The sequence below is a fragment of the Lithobates pipiens genome, unplaced genomic scaffold, assembly GCF_037356315.1.
Source record: "Lithobates pipiens isolate NorthernLeopardFrog02 unplaced genomic scaffold, aLitPip1_a1.2 Scaffold_23, whole genome shotgun sequence".
NCBI lineage: Eukaryota > Metazoa > Chordata > Amphibia > Anura > Ranidae > Lithobates > Lithobates pipiens.
The window spans coordinates 201,853,805-201,872,471 of NW_027507785.1; the positions used below are offsets into that span (position 1 = coordinate 201,853,805).

General features: G+C 41.6%; 1 protein-coding gene across 4 annotated transcripts in view; it reads left to right on the plus strand.

The window, feature by feature from the left end:
- Nucleotides 1–18,667, plus strand: part of VAV3 (vav guanine nucleotide exchange factor 3) — a 318,799-nt gene that overhangs the window by 271,025 nt on the left and 29,107 nt on the right. For 2 of the 4 annotated variants that reach the window (XM_077452774.1, XM_077452776.1), the window contains exons 20-23: nucleotides 819–955; nucleotides 1,203–1,268; nucleotides 2,653–2,687; nucleotides 10,612–10,728. In XM_077452774.1, coding sequence (XP_077308900.1) covers nucleotides 819–955; nucleotides 1,203–1,268; nucleotides 2,653–2,687; nucleotides 10,612–10,728 — 355 coding nt within the window. Of the gene's footprint in view, nucleotides 1–818; nucleotides 956–1,202; nucleotides 1,269–2,649; nucleotides 2,688–10,611; nucleotides 10,729–18,667 lie in introns of all 4 variants that reach the window. The other 2 variants (XM_077452773.1, XM_077452775.1) reach the window with 1 other exon arrangement.

The window sequence follows — 18,667 nt, forward strand, 5'->3', positions numbered from 1 at the left end:
ACCCCCATACCAACAGTGAAGTTTGTAGGGGGGTACATCATGGTGTGGGGCTTATTTTTCAGCATATGGTAATGGCAAACTTCATATCATTTAAGGAAGGACGAATGTAAAAATTAAACAAGACATTATTGATAAAAATCTGCTGCCATCTACCAGGATGATGAAGATAAAACAAGGGCGGACATTTCAGCAAGACAATGATCCCAAACACATAGCTGTGTCTCAATTGGTTTCAAAGAAAGAAAATGGAGCTGCTAGAATGGCCCAGCCAATCACCTCACTTGAATCCAATAGAAAATCTATGGAAAGAACTAAAGATCAGAGTTCATAGAAGAGGCCCACAGAACCTTCAAGAAGGTTTATGTGGAAGAATGGGCCAAATTCACACTTGAGCAATGCACGCAACTAAATTCTCCATACTTTTTTATTACCTCATTACCAAAAAGGCTTTTGTACAAAGTAGTAATTAAATTTCAGTTAGCATGTTCAATACGATTTCCCTCTGTCAATCCATTTTATTACACATAACTTCATTTCTGAACTTATTTGTTTTGATTTCTTTGTATATGTGGATTGCATGGGTTGTTACTAACATGAACATTTCATGCCAGTATCACCTTTAGAAATATATTTATCTAGAAAGAAACATGATGACGTGATCAATACTTATTTTACCCACTGTGTATATATATATATATATATATATATATATATATATATATATATAAACTGTTACTATATTCATAGTTAAAATGTATTAAAGACATAAGACATGGGCTTTTCTCTTTTTTCATATTTTCCTCTTTGATATTTTTCAGGCTTACCAAAGTTGCAAGTTATACGGAATTACAATGGTCACCCATCACCCCCTATAAGTGACGGTCCATCCCTCACTATACAGGTTGGCGATACCATAGAGCTGCTAAGGGCTGATGCCCACAGTTTGTTCTGGCAGGTAGGCATTTGTAGAATCTAGTCAATTAAAATAATACATATCTTGTTAATTAGATATACTATTTGAATATTGTTTTATACCGTTGGAACATACTATTTTATTTTCTGTGTGAAAGTTAGAAAATGAAATAAACATCACCGTGATGTTTACCAATAAATCTATGTGTACCTGTTAAAAGACTGAAAAATACAAATATCTATGCTTGTGTTGTAGAGGTTATAGTTATATTTGTTTTTTTCTCTTGCAGGGAAGGAACATTGCCACAGGGGAGCTTGGCTTTTTCCCAAGTGATGTTGTTAAACCAAGTCCATGTGTAAGTGTAACAATCTGTACATATTTTAAAGGTTTAAAGACAGGGACATGCACTGAGATGAGGTCTGGAGCAGAAAAATGGACAATCTTCAGCTTAACTTTGCAGTACATTTCAGCTTGTACTATGGAAATACATTGTGTCTCTGTCAGTATCTAAAAATCCTAACACGCTTCTTCATTAGCCAAAACACAACTGAACTATACAGAATATTATACTTTATTGGCCAGCAATAAATCAGAAACAGCCCATCAGAAACAGCTTACAGGAGATTTTCATGTTTAATAAAAAAACTGGGATTGTTGGAAATGATATCCAGCAGAAGGCAATGTCCCCTTAAAAGCCCCAACAAAATGCCTTTATAGCTGATCTAAGGCTTAGCTGATGTGCTGGTTTCCCTCCTTAGTAAATCCTTTCCAATCTATGATTCCAGTTTTATATTTGATATTGTTGTACAATCCATAATATGAAGAAATGAATGTTCAATCAATGTAAAGTTCACAAACCTTAGAATATATTGGCATCTTTTACCAAATCATAGACATTTAATACATATTTAAACATGCACTTCCACTACCCTAACTGATGGGGTAATCTGGAATTAGGCAGGGTACAATCCACTCTCATTCAAGCCTTACTATGTGGTTCAAACCCCAGTGGGTTCCAACCCTTTTAGAGACATCTGTGTGGCCATTGAGGAGTCCCCCTTTTGTGTGGAATATGGAATGAGCATGCGGTTGTACTGTACATGCACCTATTGCACATACTGACTGCCAAATACATTGCGAAGAGACTTGAAGCTGGTGACACTAGCAAGCAAACTTTACAGATTAACTATCTGTATTTATTCTGTGTTGTCCTGTAAAATTGTAAAACTTATAGTACATATATTATAATAATAATTTCTACAGAGCATTTAATATTAGCACGACATTATTGCTATATTGCTATATTATAAAATATAAATGCCTAGCAGTTGTTAGATAGCTCTTTTTACCAGAAGATATGTTAAATAGAATGTCAAGTCATTCTGCAGGTCCCGCATCTTTCCTGAAAGCTTGAGTGCACCCTAATGTGCTATGCTCCAGATGTCACTTGTTGCTCATAAGCCTGTTCAGGTAGCTATAATCTCTAGAGTCATACATATTAGCTTGTTTGCAGATGACTTGCTAATTAAATGTAGCCTTATTTTCTTGCTCGAGAAGGCTTGTATGAGATGCATTTACAAAATTTCATTTATGATGAGTTAATGATAGAATCCAGCTTCTATTGTAAGTTCATCTATACATTTTACTACTGATGAGTTGTCATGTGTTGTGCTGTGATGTAATCATGGATGGGCCCACTATATGCTTTCACAGCTTTCCTTTTTTTCATTTCTCAGCAGGTTCCAAAGCCTGTGGATTACTCTGGACAGCCCTGGTGCGTATTTTAAAATAACTTTTTTAGATTATGTGTGGTGGGATGCACTAATCCTCAAGGTGGCCAGATACAGAAAAAAAATTGAATGTAGTAACAGCATAAACATGCCTTTTTTTTAATGCTCCATATTCATGTTTACCTTAAATTCGTATCAAGTTATGGGCTAGTCCACACAAAACAGATATTTCACCTTTTTAGTGGTTGTCGTTGAGCGGACTCATTTCCATCTATTTATACCATTGTTGGATTCCAGTGGTATATTTGTGTAATATAGAATAATTATAAAATATATATTAAACACACAATTTTCGTGCTATTATTATTCCTCCCAGCTAATACAGTAACTCTTCAGGCTAAAAGTGGTTGACCTACAGGTAAGCCTAGATTAAGGATTACCTGTAGGTCCAAGAAATATCTCCCAAACCTGTACGGTTTAGGAGATATTTGCCCGAAGACGGCGTAGACAGCGGCGCGCAGGCGCACTGAGCGGGGCATCATCAATGACGGCAATGCCACGAGTCTCGGCTCCCGTGCGCATGCGCAGGAGTGACGTCATCGCTGCTCCGGCGAATCACAGCGCCGGAGCAGCGAGACCCATGGAGACCCACCAAGAAGATGGATGCTCGGAACTACAGGGGACAGCGGTGACTTCGCTGGCTCCTGTGTCAGGTAAGTGACACATAATGGACTACAATGCGATGCATAGTAGTCCATTATGCTTTGCCTTTACAGGGAATGAAAGAGGAAGTAAACTCATCAGGGTTTACTTCCTCTTTAATACATTCTATATGTGTAACAATTACCATGCAGCACTTACAACAGACAAAGGTGAGATGAATACCCTCTTAATACCTTAATGGTAAAATGTTACATATACCAAAAGTGAATAAATCAATATCTCAATCTCAAAACATCTTAGTAAATAGTCCTCTTTTAAAGAGGAAGTAAACCCTGATGGGTTTACTTCCTCTTTGATTCCCTGCAAAGGTAAAGCATAATGGACTACTATGCATCGCATAGTAGTCCATTATGTGTCACTTACCTGACACAGGAGCCAGCAAAGTCACCGCTGTCCCCTGTAGTCCGGAGCCTCCATCTTCTTGGTGGGTCTCGCTGCTCCAGCGTTGTCATTCGTCGGAGCCGCGATGATGTCGCTCCCGTGTATGCGCACGGTAGCCGCCACTCGCGGCATATCGCCGTTAACTGCGGCGCGATCAGATGCCTGTCTTTCGGCATATATATCCTAAACCGTGTAGGTTTGGGAGATATTTTTTGGACCTACAGGTAAGCCTTAATCTAGGCTTACCTGTAGGTCAGAGTTGGTTGTAAGGGTTTACATCCACTTTAAAAGTAATATTGGGGCTTAATTCACCTCCGGTGTTCATACAATCCATCCACCTCATATTAAAAACTCTCTTACCCTCCCTATTACCTTTCTACTTCCAAAAGGTTAAACTGCTCATAGATGTCTGTGGTGGAATCTTTTGGTTATTAAGTGTATGCTCCCCTTTCAATATCAAATTGTGATGGCTTCTAAATGTGATATTTAAATCCTGTTAGAATAGGAAATAATAATACAGATACTGTAAAATCTTCAATTTAACCTCTTCATGCCGGCCACCTACAAATATGCGGCCTCTTGGATGGTGGGCCTTGGCACAGTGTGGCTGTATATTTGCATGCAACGACTAACAGAAAGTTAGGAAACGTTTTGATCACGTGACCGCTATGGCAGCCAAGGTGGTGCCGACTCCAAGGGGTTAATAGAACTTAAGAATTCCAGGTATGATGTATTTTATACATAGTTACATTGGTCAAGCTTGATCCAATGTAACTATGTATAAACTATACCTGGTTGATGCCCCTGGAAGCTGACAACACTACTCCAGGTCCCGTACTGAGCGACTGGCCTGCTGCATTCTGAACACAAGAAGTACAGCACTGCTTAGCATGGGTACCATTCAGAGAATACTTTGCACTTTCTGAATGAATAGAAATCATTCTTTGATTGGACGAGGTGAGGAATGTGACATCACCACCTCGCCTCTCCACCTTGTCCCACTCGTGGGACCTGGAAGCTAGTAGGATCACTGGAGTAGCGGTGTCTACTTTGGTGATTACCAACTTCCAGGGGCATCAACTAGGTATAGTATATACATAGTTACATTGTGCTTTGCTTCACTGCGTCGGCAAAATCTTAGTAAATGTCAAGCCACGTAGATGCATTTGCATAAGTTTTTTTTTTGAACTGGTTCACTTTTATGTTTTTTATTAAGGCTATTTGCACATAGGTCATGTTAGCATTAAGAAAAAAAAATGTGTGGGGGCCCCCCGAAATTCCATACCAGGCCCTTCAGGTTTGGTATGGATATTAAGGGGAACCCAGTGGCAAAAAAAAAAAAATGGCGTGGGGATATCCCTCAAAATCCATACCAGACCCTTATCCGAGCACGCAACCTGGCAGGCCGCAGGAAAAGAGGGGGGACGAGAGGGCGCCCCCCCGAACCATACCAGGCCACATGCCCCCAACATTGGGAGGGTGCTTTGGGGGTAGCCCCCCTGGTCGGTGGTTGTGGGGGTCTGTGGGCGGGGGGCTCATCGGAATCTGGAAGCCCCCTTTAACAAGGGGGCCCCCAGATCCTGGCCTCCCCCCATGTGAAATGGTAAGGGGGTACAAAAGTACCCCTACCATTTCACCAAAAAAGTGACAAATTTTAAAAATTACAAGAGACAGTTTTTGACAATTCCTTTATTTAAAGTCTTCTTCTTTCATCTTCTTTCTTCTGGTCTTCTTCCTTTTTCTTTTCTTCCTCCATCTTCTTCTTCCTCCGATCCTCTGCTTCTTGCTCCGGTGTTCTCGTCAGCATCTTCCTCCACGATGTCTCTTCTTCCTCGCTTCGTTCTCAGGCCGCTCCACGCAATGGGAGGCTCCCGCTGTGTGACGCTTCTCTTCTTCTGACACTTATATAATCTGATGCACGGTTCCGTTATATAAGAACTGTCAGAAGAAGAGAAGCCTCACACAGCGGAGCCTCCCATTACGAGAACACCAGAGCAAGAAGCAGAGGATCGGAGGAAGAAGAAGATGGAGGAAGAAGAAGATGGAGGAAGACACCGAAGGATGAAGGAAAGAAGAAGATGAAAGAAGAAGACTTTAATAAAGGAATTGTCAAAAACTGTCTCTTGTCATTTTTAACACTTTTGTCACTTTTTTGGTGAAATGGTACCATTACCATTTCACACGGGGGAGGCCAGGATCTGGGGGTCCCCTTGTTAAAGGGGGCTTCCAGATTCCGATAAGACCCCCGCCCACAGACCCCCACAACCACCGGCCAGGGTTGTGGGGATGAGGCCCTTGTTGTCATCAACATGGGGACAAGGTGCTTTGGGGGGCTACCCCCAAAGCACCCTCCAAATGTTGAGCGGGGTTTTGGAGCGGGGTTCCCCTTAATACCCATACCAGACCCTTTGGGTCTGGTATGCTCTTGGAGGGAAACCCATGGCGTTTTTTTATTTTAATTAAAGTCACCTGGCCTGGGGGCGACTTAAAGTCATGTAGTAAGTCACCCCAAGTCATGTTGTAAGTCACCCCAAGTCGCGCTGTGATTCACACTCAAGTTGTGTCCAAGTTGCCTCCCAAAGTCGTGCTGGAAGTGGTTTTGCCCCTGTGTGAATGGACTGTTAATGATACGGCGTGCGCTATTATCAATGGCATATCATTATCACGTGCGCCGGCATATTATCTGTTGCGTTTATGCGTGCGCCGGTTCATACTCTCACTTAATAATTTATCTGGCGCACAAATTAAGGTATGAACCGGCGCAGCACATTCATCTTAGTAAATTACCCCTGGTGTGTTAGTGAGCAAAACAATATAATAAGTATTAAGAGTGCAGAGTTTAGGAGTGCTTTACACTCAGAATGGTTCATGTGAGCGTTATGCTCAGAATGCATGGTTCAAAAGTACGTTGCGCTCAGAAGGCAGAGATCAGGAGTGTGTTACGCTCAGACTGCAGGGATCAGGAGTACATTGCTCTCAGAATGCAGGGATCAGTAGTACGTTTCGCTCAGAATGCAGGGATCAAGACTATGTTGCGCACAGGATTTGGGAGTTCATTACAGTCAGAATGGAGGGTTCCTGAGTGGGTTACGCTCAGAATGCAGGTTTCAAAAGTGCATTGCGCTCAGATTGCAGGGATCTGGAGTACAATGTGTTCAGAATGCAGGGATCAGGAGTGCGCTGCGCTCAGAATGCAGGAATCAGGTGTGCGTTAAGCTCAGTATACAGGGATCAGGAGTATGTTGCACTAAGAATGCAAGGATCAGGTGTACATTGCGCTCAGAATGCAGGGATCAGGAGTGCATTGCTCTCAGAATGCAGGGATTAGAAGTGCATTGTGCTCAGAATTCAGGGACCAGGAGTACGTTGTACACAAAAAGCAGGGATCAGCAGTACGTTGCGCTCAGAAGGCAGAGATCAGGAGTGCGTTACGCTCAGAATGCAGGGATCAGGACTATGTTGCGCATAGGATTTGGGAGTTCATTACAGTCAGAATGCAGGGTTCCTGAGTGGGTTACGCTCAGAATGCAGGTTTCAAAAGTGCATTGCGCTCAGAATGCAGGGATCAGGAGTACAATGCGCTCAGAATGCAGGGATCAGGAGTGCGCTGCGCTCAGAATGCAGGAATCAGGTGTGCATTAAGCTCAGTATACAGGGATCAGCAGTATATTGCACTAAGAATGCAAGGATCAGGTGTACATTGCGCTCAGAATGCAGGGATCAGGAGTGCGTTGTGCTCAGAATGCAGGGATCAGGACTGTACTGCGCTCAGAATGCAGGGATCAGGTGTAAGTTGCGCTCAGAATGCAGAGATCAGGAGTGCATTACGCTCAGAATGCAGGGTTGGAGGGGGATGGTTGATGTGAAGGGTGGTAGAAGACACTGTTGTGGGGGTGGCCCTGTCCATAGCAGTGTCCACCTGCCCTCTTTACCTCAACCCCCCCCCCCCCCCCCACACACACACACACACACACACACACACACACACACACACACACACACAGCGGTGTCCTCTTCTTCCCCTTTCCCCTATAGCAGTGACCTCTGGACCCCTTCCCTCCTATATCAGTGTTCCATAATTGCATCCTACCTCTGCAGCGGAAATCGGGAGGAAGCACAGTTCTGGACAGGGGGCGGGAGCTGGCCTAGTGACTTTTCATAATAACAAGTTTGAGACTGCTTAGGACCTAGCAACCAATCACCTGCGGGTTAATTAAAAAAGTCAGCCATCTACTCCCCCCACCCTCTGTCCTGAGCTGTGCTGCCTCTCACTCCCTACTGTTCACTGATAACATTGCGGGGGTGAAGGGGGAGGCAGGGGCTTGGAGAAAGAGAAGAACCAAAGGAGTGGCAGGTGGTGGAGAGAGAACCAGTGCGGTAGCAGGTGGGGGTCGGTGCACGGTCCTGTTCACGGTCTACCTGTCACCTGTCTGCAGCCGTCAGGTAGCTCGCCATCAACGTGTTGCCAACCCCCACTGTAGACTTTACCTTACACATTAGCCATGTTGATGAAACTGTGTCAAATGCTTTTGCAAAATCCAAAATCCATACTACGTTCACAGCCCGTCCCCCCCCTCTGTCCAAGGTTTTACCTCCTATCAGGTTTGTTTGACAACTTCTGTCTTTCATGAATCCATGCTGTCTCTTGCTTAAATTTTTTTTTTCTGGAAAAAAACTCATCTATGTGGTCTTTTATTAAACTCTCCAATAGAGCTGCACGATTAATCGCTAAAGAATCAGATCGCAATTCTACCCCCCCTCTGCTCACAGCTGACAGCTGTCATAAAATAGGCAACTTGCCAAGTTTATGACAACAGCTTAGACAGAGATAAAGAGAAACATTGTAACACTTTGCCCTTTTAGATCAAAGTCTATAAATGAGGGACGTTTAACCACTTTACTTCCCACCCGGCCAATGTACATATACGGCCGGGTGGGAGCTCTCTACTTCTGAGTGGACGTTCCTGAACGTCCATCAGAAGTAGGGGGATTGCACGCACACGTGCCTGCGCAGCGGCGCAATCCCAATGCGCCCGTGTCACCCGGACACAGCACATCTCGGATCGGCAGGAGGGCTCTGTGATTTGCCCTCCTGATCATATGACGGCCGTGTCCAATCATGGCCATCATGTGATGTAAACAAACAGCCGGTTGCTAGGCAATCGGCTCCTCCTCTCCTCACACGGAAGTCATCGCTGAGGAGAGCAGATCGCTGCAGCCAGCTGATGATCAGTGAGTATGAGCTGTTTTTTACAGCTTTTTACTCACTGATCACCAGTCTAGTGTAAACACACAACACACCACACAGTATAAACACAATGTCCCCAAAACACACATGTCCCCAAATAATAAAAACACATGTCCCTAATAATAAAAACATGACCACCACATATGTCCCACTAACATCACATGTCCCAATGATTTATCTGTACACATATGTCCGTGATCACCTGCACACATATGTACATGATCATTTGCGTACATATGTCCGTGATCACACAAACCAATTATTATACACTTAACCAAATTTTTTTTACCAAAGACATGTAGCAGAATACATTTTGGCTTAAATTTATGACAAAATTCGATTTTATTGGATTTCTTTTAAAATAGAAAGAAGAAAATATATTTTTTTCCCCAAATTTCCGCTCTTTTTTCGCTTATATCACAAAAAATAAAAAACTGAGTCCTTAATAAATAACACCAAAATAAAGTTCTGTTTGTGCAAACAAAATTATAACAATTTAATCTGGGTACAGCGTAGCATGACCGCGCAATTGTCATTGAAATTGCAAGAGCGATGAAAGCTGAAAATTGGGCTGGGAAGGAAGGGGGCGAAAGTGCCCTGTATTGTAGTGGTTAAAGACTTATCCTTTTTCTGGCATTTGTTGCTTACAAGTTAAATCAGTATTTTTTGCAAGAAAATTACTTAGAACCCCCAAACATTATATATTATTTTTTAGCAGAGACCCTAGAGAATAAATTGTAATATTTTATGTCCCACTGTATTTGCAAAGCGGTGTTTCAAGCACATTTTGTTTTCAAAAAAGCACACTTTAATAAAAAAAAACTAGACAGTAAAGTGCGCCCAATTTTTTGTATTATGTGAAAGGTGATGTTACACCGCGAAAATCATGATAGGATCATGATCATCATTCTAAGCAAAACAATCGTGATTCTTATTTTGGCCAGAATCAGCCAGCTCTACTCTCCAGTATCTTTCTGACTATAGAAGTTAAACTAACAGGTATATAGTTTCTTAGTGAAGACTTTGATCCCTTTTTAAATATAGGCAACGCATTGGCCCTGCGCCAAACCAGTGGTACTATTCCAGTCATTAACAAGTCCCTAAAAATTAGAAACAATGGCCACTAGAATAATTTTAGGCTCATACAAAATAAAGTAATAGGCAAAATGCAAGATTACTTGTGATAGCTTAGTAAATGTTTGCAATAGTTGTATTTTTAAGATAAGCCCCTTCATTTGCAAAATTAAATATGACATTAAAATATGACATAGGCTCTAAGCCTGGTTCCCACTCAAACCAAAATGAAATGGTGCTGTTAGACTTTAAGTGGAACATGAGCAAATATTTTCAACATCTTATGTGTAGGTGAAGTTTTCTGTGTTAAAATGTCCCTGTACATGATTTGATGTGCACACAGAACCATTTCACTTTACTTTATCTCACTTCATGTTAGTAAGCATGATCCCAGAGGAAAACAGTAAGTGATTCAATCCATGTCCATTCAAAGAAAACCAAAACATGAGATTAGGGTGGATTTACCATTATTGAAAGGTTTCCATGAAAGGATTACAGTTTGCTAATCCTTTGCTATACTTTCTAAAATCTTGTCTCCCCAGGTATGCAGGTGCTATGGAGAGACTGCAGGCTGAGAGTGAACTAATGAACAGAGAGAACTGCACCTACCTCATCCGACACAGAACGAAGGAGAGCGGAGAGTATGCAATCAGTATTAAGTAAGTCCTGTAAACATGGAGCCACACGTTGGGAACATTTTTGTCTCTTTAAGGTTCTATGTCCACTTAAAAATACATATCTTTTGCGTTCATAGAGGGACACAGGAGAATTTGGACACTGGCAAAAAAAGAGCAGTGGCCAGCCTGATATACTTCTCTTACTCCCAGCATGACTCAGTGGTTGCTTTACTAAAATTGGAGAATGCAAACTCAAGTGCAGCTGTGCATGGTAGCCAATCAACTTCTAACTTCAGCTTGTTCAATTAAGGTTTGACAAAAGAAAATGGAAGCTGATTGGTTTTTCTATGCACTCTCTAGTTTTAGTAAATTATGACCAACTAAGGGGGTGCTCTTAAGTTATAGTGCTGCCTGCAATTTACCCCCTTAAAGACCTGACACTGACAGCTTGGCAGGTTGCCCTTTGCTTGAGTCCCAACAGTCAGATATGGCCCCCTCCTTGTTTCTCTCCTGGTAGGATTTCACTGCAGTTATGCAGGATTTCATGGACCAAATTGCAACTTTGATTGCTGACTATACCTGCAGAGGCTATAAGTACACCTCTATGCTTTGCTCTGCATAATTATTATCTGACTCTGATCCCTCAGCTGGTTGGTTTACCATCCTGCTTCTTGGTGGATAACTTAAATGGCAGGGCTGTTGAAGCCCAGGTCTTGCGGGACAGTGGTCTCTCCAAATTGGTTATTTTTACAAACTTTGGTGCAAGAAAAGAAGCCTTCATCCCAGAAAATACTCTTTTTGCTGACAGCTAACCTCACATTGTTTGTACAGGGTGTTTCTTGAGTAGCTCCCCATGTGCTCTTTCCCATCACTCCATTTTAATTAGGATTTTAATTAGTTTTCTTCTGCACTTCAAAAACTGATTTTTAACCATGCCAGGGATATTCCCCTTTCCGCTGATTCTTACAAGGACACATCTTTGTCACCCTCACCAATGTGGATCATGTGTATGAGCTGGTGGCTTTGTTCTGTAAACAACTGTTTCTGCTGTTACACAAGGACAAGGTGATAATGAGGCCTAGAGCCTACTTTCTTCATAAGGTGCTTTCAGCTTTACACCTCAACCAGGGCATTGTAATTTCTGCCCTCTGTCCCACTCCAGAAGGAGATTTCTCTCCATTGATTATATGTAGTTTGTGCTGTGCATGTCTGCCTCTTAGCCACTGCTTCTGTTACAGAGGCTGACTCTCTTTATCACCCCCAATGGTCCCTGCAAAGGTGAACCTGCTTCTCACTCATTCATTTCTCAGTGGCTCGACCAGTCAAGCTTATGCTGTTAAAGTGCAGGTTCCATCTTTTCTTTTCAAGGCACACACTAGTAGATCTATGTGTGCTTTTTGGACTTTTTTGTGATCAAGCATCTCTTTTCAAGATCTGCAAGGTTGCCACCCGGTCTTCTGTTTACACGTTCTCTATGTTTTACCAGGTTGATATTCAGGCCTCATCTGAGGATTAGTCTGGGTGTGAGGTTCTTCAGGTGGCTTTTTGAGCTGCACATGGCCCTTAGTTTAGTTTTTCCTTGTGTGGTCCTGTTGCCTCCCTTTTTTTATTGTTGAACTCATTTTGGATCCCCCACTATTTCACAAACATCTGTGTGTGTCCCTTAATGTATGAGAAAGAAAACTGGATTTTTAAACTTACTGTAAAATCCTTTTCTAGAAGTTTACTGAGAGACACAGGTCTTTTCTGTCTGTGTGTATAATCTTGCTCTTGGTACTACTTGCTACAAAACTGTGGTACGCTAAAATTGGGAAGGGTTATACCTGCCTGTATTTGTTTGCCAGTGTCTTAATCCTCCTGTAGATGGTATTATAACCCAAAATTATTTGAATCCTGTGTCCCCCAATGAACTTCAAGAAAAGTATATTGTATTAAGTAGAAAAAAACCTTGCTTAAAGCGGGACTGTACTGGGGAAAAAAATATTGAAAGCCAGCACCTATAAATACTACAGCTGCTGACTTTTAATAAATGGACACTCACCTGTCCCGGGGTCCAGCGATGCCGAGGCCGATCGATCGGTCGGCTCTCGGCTGCTGCCGCCACCATTCTAGGTGAGGGAATCGGGAAGTGAAGCGAATCGGCTTCACTTCCCGGTTCCCTACTGCGCATGCGCGAGTCGCGCAGCGCAATAGGAATTGTCCGCGCTGTCTCTGGGACCCGTGTGTGTCCCAGCATACAGCGCGGCAGGACAGGAAGAGGCATAGACTCCCACAGGAGTCTATGCCCGGAAGTGGGTGTAAATACCTGTCTTTGACAGGTATCTGCACCCCCCTCCCCCCTGAAAGGTGCCAATTGTGACACCGGAGGGGGGGAGGGTTCCGATCAGTGGAAGTTCCACTTTAGGGTGGAACCCCACTTTAATATGCCTATAATTGGAATAAATAGTGTTTTTTACATATGACTTGAGTTTCATTTTTATAGGCAAGTTTTAAAAATATTATACAACTATTTTAAAGTGAAGCTTTCTGCTATACTTGCATAAAAACTTAATTTTTAAAGTAAACATTTAAAGGGCTTCCATACTACAATGTTTGCAAAGCCTGATAGACTTTCTATTAAGAAAGCCGAGAACTGTCTCTGCACTTGTTAACTGCTCCTGTAAATTAGAAATCCAGATGGCTACTTTTTTCACTAGAAGAGAGGGAGTCAGTATAGCTTTCCTTAATCAGCTGTGCAATCTAAAATCCTTCCTTTTTTTTTTTTAAAACGAAGGCAGTTCAGATAATTTACAGCATATTAGCAAATTACCAATTTAAATATCTGAATTACTAGCCATACACTCTCCATCTGAGAAATAAATGCAGCATAAAAAATAGCAAGTGTAATAATATTTAGTCCTGATCATAATAAATAAAATATATCTAAAAAATGGCAAAAATTTGGGTGCACGCCATTATTTTTAAATTTTCAGCTGATTTAACACTGTTCATTTTTAATAATTGCAGCAAGCTTGAAATTAAAATACTGTTTTAAACACATAAATTGTGATTCCATATAGAACTCTCCTGTACTGAGAAAGAAGAGGAAAAAGGGATAAAAGTGGTCATTTTGTAAATTTTTATTAAAATTATGTTTGAAAATATGATGTGTATTTACATCTTTACTAACCTGAAGTATATAAGGACAAAATGTAAATTTGAACCTTTGTATGGCCACTGCTTCTACTCAGTAGTAAAGGTATGACATGATACAGTATACATGTGAATTACAAAGTAAAAAATTAGTTATTTACCAAGCAAGTAAAGAAGCCGACAGGACATAAAAGACAGGTAGGAATAAATATGCACAGATTTCCCAGAATTAATACCGTATACATTCCACGAGTACTAATTTTATTAAATGCCTCCATTTTGTTATGCAATATGGCCAATATCTCTTGCAGCATTCCAGCATGCTATATTTAGGTATGTAGCTGAATTGAAAGGGGGGAGGCGGTTTTTCCTAGTTTACTGCAGTTAGGCAAAAGCAGCTGTCAAAATGTGATTCGCCAACATCATACAGTAGTGGTTGACCATTAAAAGATGGCAGTAATAATTGCCACCTTATACCATTAGTCTCTAAATTTAGGGCATGTTGAAAATATACTGTATGGTCTGTGCTTATAATTGTAATCATTTAAATGGTTAGGATATATTTAATTCAACTAGTCAACTGTATAATTCCATGAATAATTATTTTTTATATACCCAGTAGACTTATGCACAACGGAAAATTTTGTTTAGTTTCGGTTCGTTGTCATTCGTAAAATACATCATTTCGTTCTGTTATATTCGTTATGTTACGTTAATACGTTTTCGGATAATTCGTTATTATTCATAGAGTGTCGAATTCATTCGTTCGTATTGTTGAAATTCGCTATTTATGTATGTATAGACATTCATGATAATGAGTCGTAGTTCGGAAAGTCGTTTGTTTATTGAATCTTTTAACACACACAATGACAACGTCTCTTCTCCTCGGCTCAAATACAATACAACACCCTTCTAACCCAGTTCTCAGCAATGCACTTTGCCAGTAATCCATCCTCCGGCACAAAATTAATTAGCTGATTGGACTATAAGATTTACTTTGAGCTGACCTTTTGTTTCATTAGATCTTTAAAGAATTACCGAATCATGTCGAATTCATTCGTTATATTTCTTTCGTATTCGTTGTTATTCGTTATTTTTTTAGATGCAAAATTCGGCCGAATTTCGATTCGTTACAAAACGAATTGCTCAAGCCTAATACCCAGTGTATGCATTATCTTTGTATAAAATAAATGACAGTTGTATGCATTTTACCAAATAAATTTGAATTGCTCTTCTGTAAATTCTGGGCTGAATGCTTAACCACTTGCTTACTGGGCACTTAAACCCCCCTCAGTCCCAGACCAATTTTCAGCTTTCAGTGCTCTCACATTTTGAATGACAATTACTCAGTCATGCAACATTGTAACCAAATGATTTTTTTTGTCCTTTTCTTCATACCAATAGAGCTTTCTTTTGGTGGTATTTGATCACCTCTCGGTTTTTTATTTTCTGCGCTATAAATGAAAAAAGACCGAAAATTTTGAAAAAAAATGAATTTTTCTTCGTTTCTGTGACAAAATTTAGCAAATTAGCAATTTTTCTTCATAAATTTTGGCCACAATTTATACTACTACACATCTTTGGTAAAAATAACCCAAATTTTTGCATATTATATGATCTGTGTGAAATTTATAGAGTCTACAAGCTATGGTGCAAATCATAAAGATTTGCAAAAAAAGATCACATCTAATGTACTAAGGCCTATCTCCATTCTTGAGACCCTAACAAGCCAGGAAAGTACAAATGCCCCCCAAATGACCCCTTTTTGGAAAGTAGACATTCCAATGTATTTAGTAAGAGGCATGGTGAGTTATTTTAAGTTGTCATTTTTTCCCACAATTCTTTGCAAAATTAAGATTTTTTTGTGTTTTCACAAAATTTTCATTGTAATAGCTTATTTCTCCCACACGGAATGTGCATACCACAAATAACACCCCAAAATACATACTCCTACTGAGTATAACGATACCACATGTGTGAGACTTTTACACAGCCTGACCACATACAGAGGCCTAATTTTGAAGTAGCACCTTCAGGCATTCTAGGAGCATAAATTACACATTTCATTTCTCAACCACCTATTACAGTTTTGAAGGCCCTGGAACACCAGGGCAATGGAAACGTCCAGAAAATGACCCCATTTTGGAAAGCTAACACCCCAACGTATAATCTATGAGGCATAATGAGTCTTTTCAATGGTTCATTTTTTTTCAGAAGTTTTTGGAAAATGTGGAAAAAAATGAAAACGCATTTTTTTTTTACACAAAGTTGTCCGTTTATAAGATATTTCCAACGCATAGCATTTACATAGCAAAAATAACACCCCAAAATACATTCTACTACTCCTCCTGAGTATGGCAATACCACATGTGTGAGACGTTTACACAGCCTGGCCACATACAGAGGCGCAACATGCAAGAAACACTGTCGGCGTTCCAGGGACACATAACCTGCACATACCAAGAATTACACCCCCAAATACATTATGCTGAGCAAAGGGTAAAGAAAAGATTACCTGTGGTTTTAGAAGCGCAGTTGTCCACAGGAGGATATCACTGGTCCAGGCAGCAGGCAGGGACTTGGTCAGCAACAGCGAACACAGTTTTTCAGGCAGCAGGCAGGGATACTGTCCATATTACAGTCCAGGGTCAGTGCAGAGATGTCAGCAGTGCCAAAAATATTGGTCCTGGTAGTAGGCAGGTCCTTGTGGTGTGGTCAGTGCGGCATGATGGCAGTAAGTCCTACAGGCAGCAGACAGAAGTAGAGCCTCGTTCAGGACAGAATGGGGATAGGGGTAGAGGCTTCTCCCTCCCAAATCTCTTTGAAGCCTCCGAGTCTCCAGACCCTAATCTAGGAATAAGAAAACAAAGAAAATTGTTTTCTTCTTCCAGAAAAACTATACTGGAGCCCCTCACATATGTGAGACCCCGTGTTGAATCCCACTAGTCCAGTTGCAGAATACAAGATCAGTCCAAGAGGCAGGCAAATATCGTGGTCAAACAGTCCAAGGTCAGTTCCAGATCAGGCAGAGATATGTACAGAATCGTTAGGCAGAAGCATGGTCGAATAACAGTCCAGGGTCAGTTCCAGATCAGGCAGCGGTATGTACAGAATCGGCAGGCATAAGAGTGGTCAAATAACAAGCCAGGGTCAGTTACAGAGCAGGCAGTGGCATAAGGGGTGTGAAGGTGTATGAAGGCAGGAACTGAGGATTATGTTTACGATACTTCACTAAAAATTTATTGAAGTATGGTAACGCCGAAAACAGTCGCCTATGCAGAGGCCTGGTTGGGAAGGACATTGTTCACAATAATAAGATGTGTCTCTTCTGACTCCTGCTCTGGTACACACCTTACATCTTTTTTGACGTCTTTGGCCTGTTGGTTTGGGTGGGATTTAATCGGGAAAGTGGCGCTCGGAGAGTTGACTAACAACGTCTGATCGGATATTTTCTGGTGGGCCGTTTGGGAAAATAAGGGCAGTGAAAACTTCCTCCTGGTAGCCAAAGAAACGATTGGGGTTTTGGGTGGAGTTGCGGTAAATGACATAGGAATTGTAAATGGCCAATTGAAAAAAATAAATTGCTACTTTTTTGTACCAATGGTATGTCCGTCTTGTGACAAGATATGGTTCCATCATTTGGTCGTTGAAGTCGACTCCCCCCATGAACAAATTGTATTCGGAAATGCATTTGGGTTTCTTTATGGGGCCATTCCTTCTGGGGATTTCCACGAAGGTATCATTGTGGATAGAAGACAACATATACACATCCCTTCTGTCCCTCCACTTCACTGCCAGAACCTCCTTGTTTCTCAGACTTGCGGTTTCTCCTTTTCACAGCTTCTTATTCACAAGACTTTGAGGAAAGCCCTTCCGATTCCTTTTTACGGTGCCACATGCTGGCGTCTTCTTCCGGTGAAGGTTGTGGAACAGGGGCAGAGATGTGTAGAAGTTATCTACATACAGGTGGTAGCCTTTATCCAATAGGGGGTATATGAGGTCCCAAACAATTTTTCCGCTGGATCCCAAGTAGTCCGGACAATTAGGGGGCTGCAGCTGGGTGTCCTTCCCTTCGTACACCATGAACGAATATGTGTACCCTGTGGCTCGGTCGCATAATTTGTAGACCTTCACCCCATAGCGGGCCCTTTTGCTGGGCATAAATTGCTTCATTCTAAGCCTGCCGCTAAATTTAATAAGGGACTCATCCACACATATGTGTTGGTCCAGGGTAAACAATTTGGGGAATGTTTCTGAAAAATAATTAAGTGTTGGTCGAATTTTGTAAAGCCGGTCATAATTTGGATCATTTCGTGGAAGGCTCTGGGAATTGTCGCTGAAATGTAAGAACCTCAGGATGATCTGATACCTGGTTCTGGGCATTACCGCGGAGAAGAGCGGTGAGTGGTGGAGGGGGTGGGTTGACCAGTAGGTACGCAATTGATTTTTTTTGTTGAGCCCCATATTAAATGTGAGGCCTAAAAAAACCTTGAACTCCTCCACCGTTAGGTCTCTCCATTCGTAGGGACGGGCATAATAAGAGGTCGGATTTTGCAAAATAAATTGTTGTGCATACAGGTTGCACTGGGCCACAATTGACGACAACATATCCTCCGTAAAAATTAAATAAAAAAAATCTATTGGGGTAAAATTCTCCGTGTCCACCTGGACTCCTGGCTGGGCAGTGAAAGGGGGAACATTGGCCTCTCCTGAATTAGGAGGAAGCCACAAGGGGTTCTGAAGGGCATAGGGAAGGCCGGCATGGCTCCTAACCCTTTGGGGCTGAGATGACACCCCACTGGTACTTGGCCTTTCTTGCCGGGGCACTGCGGTGCTGGTGGACGGCACT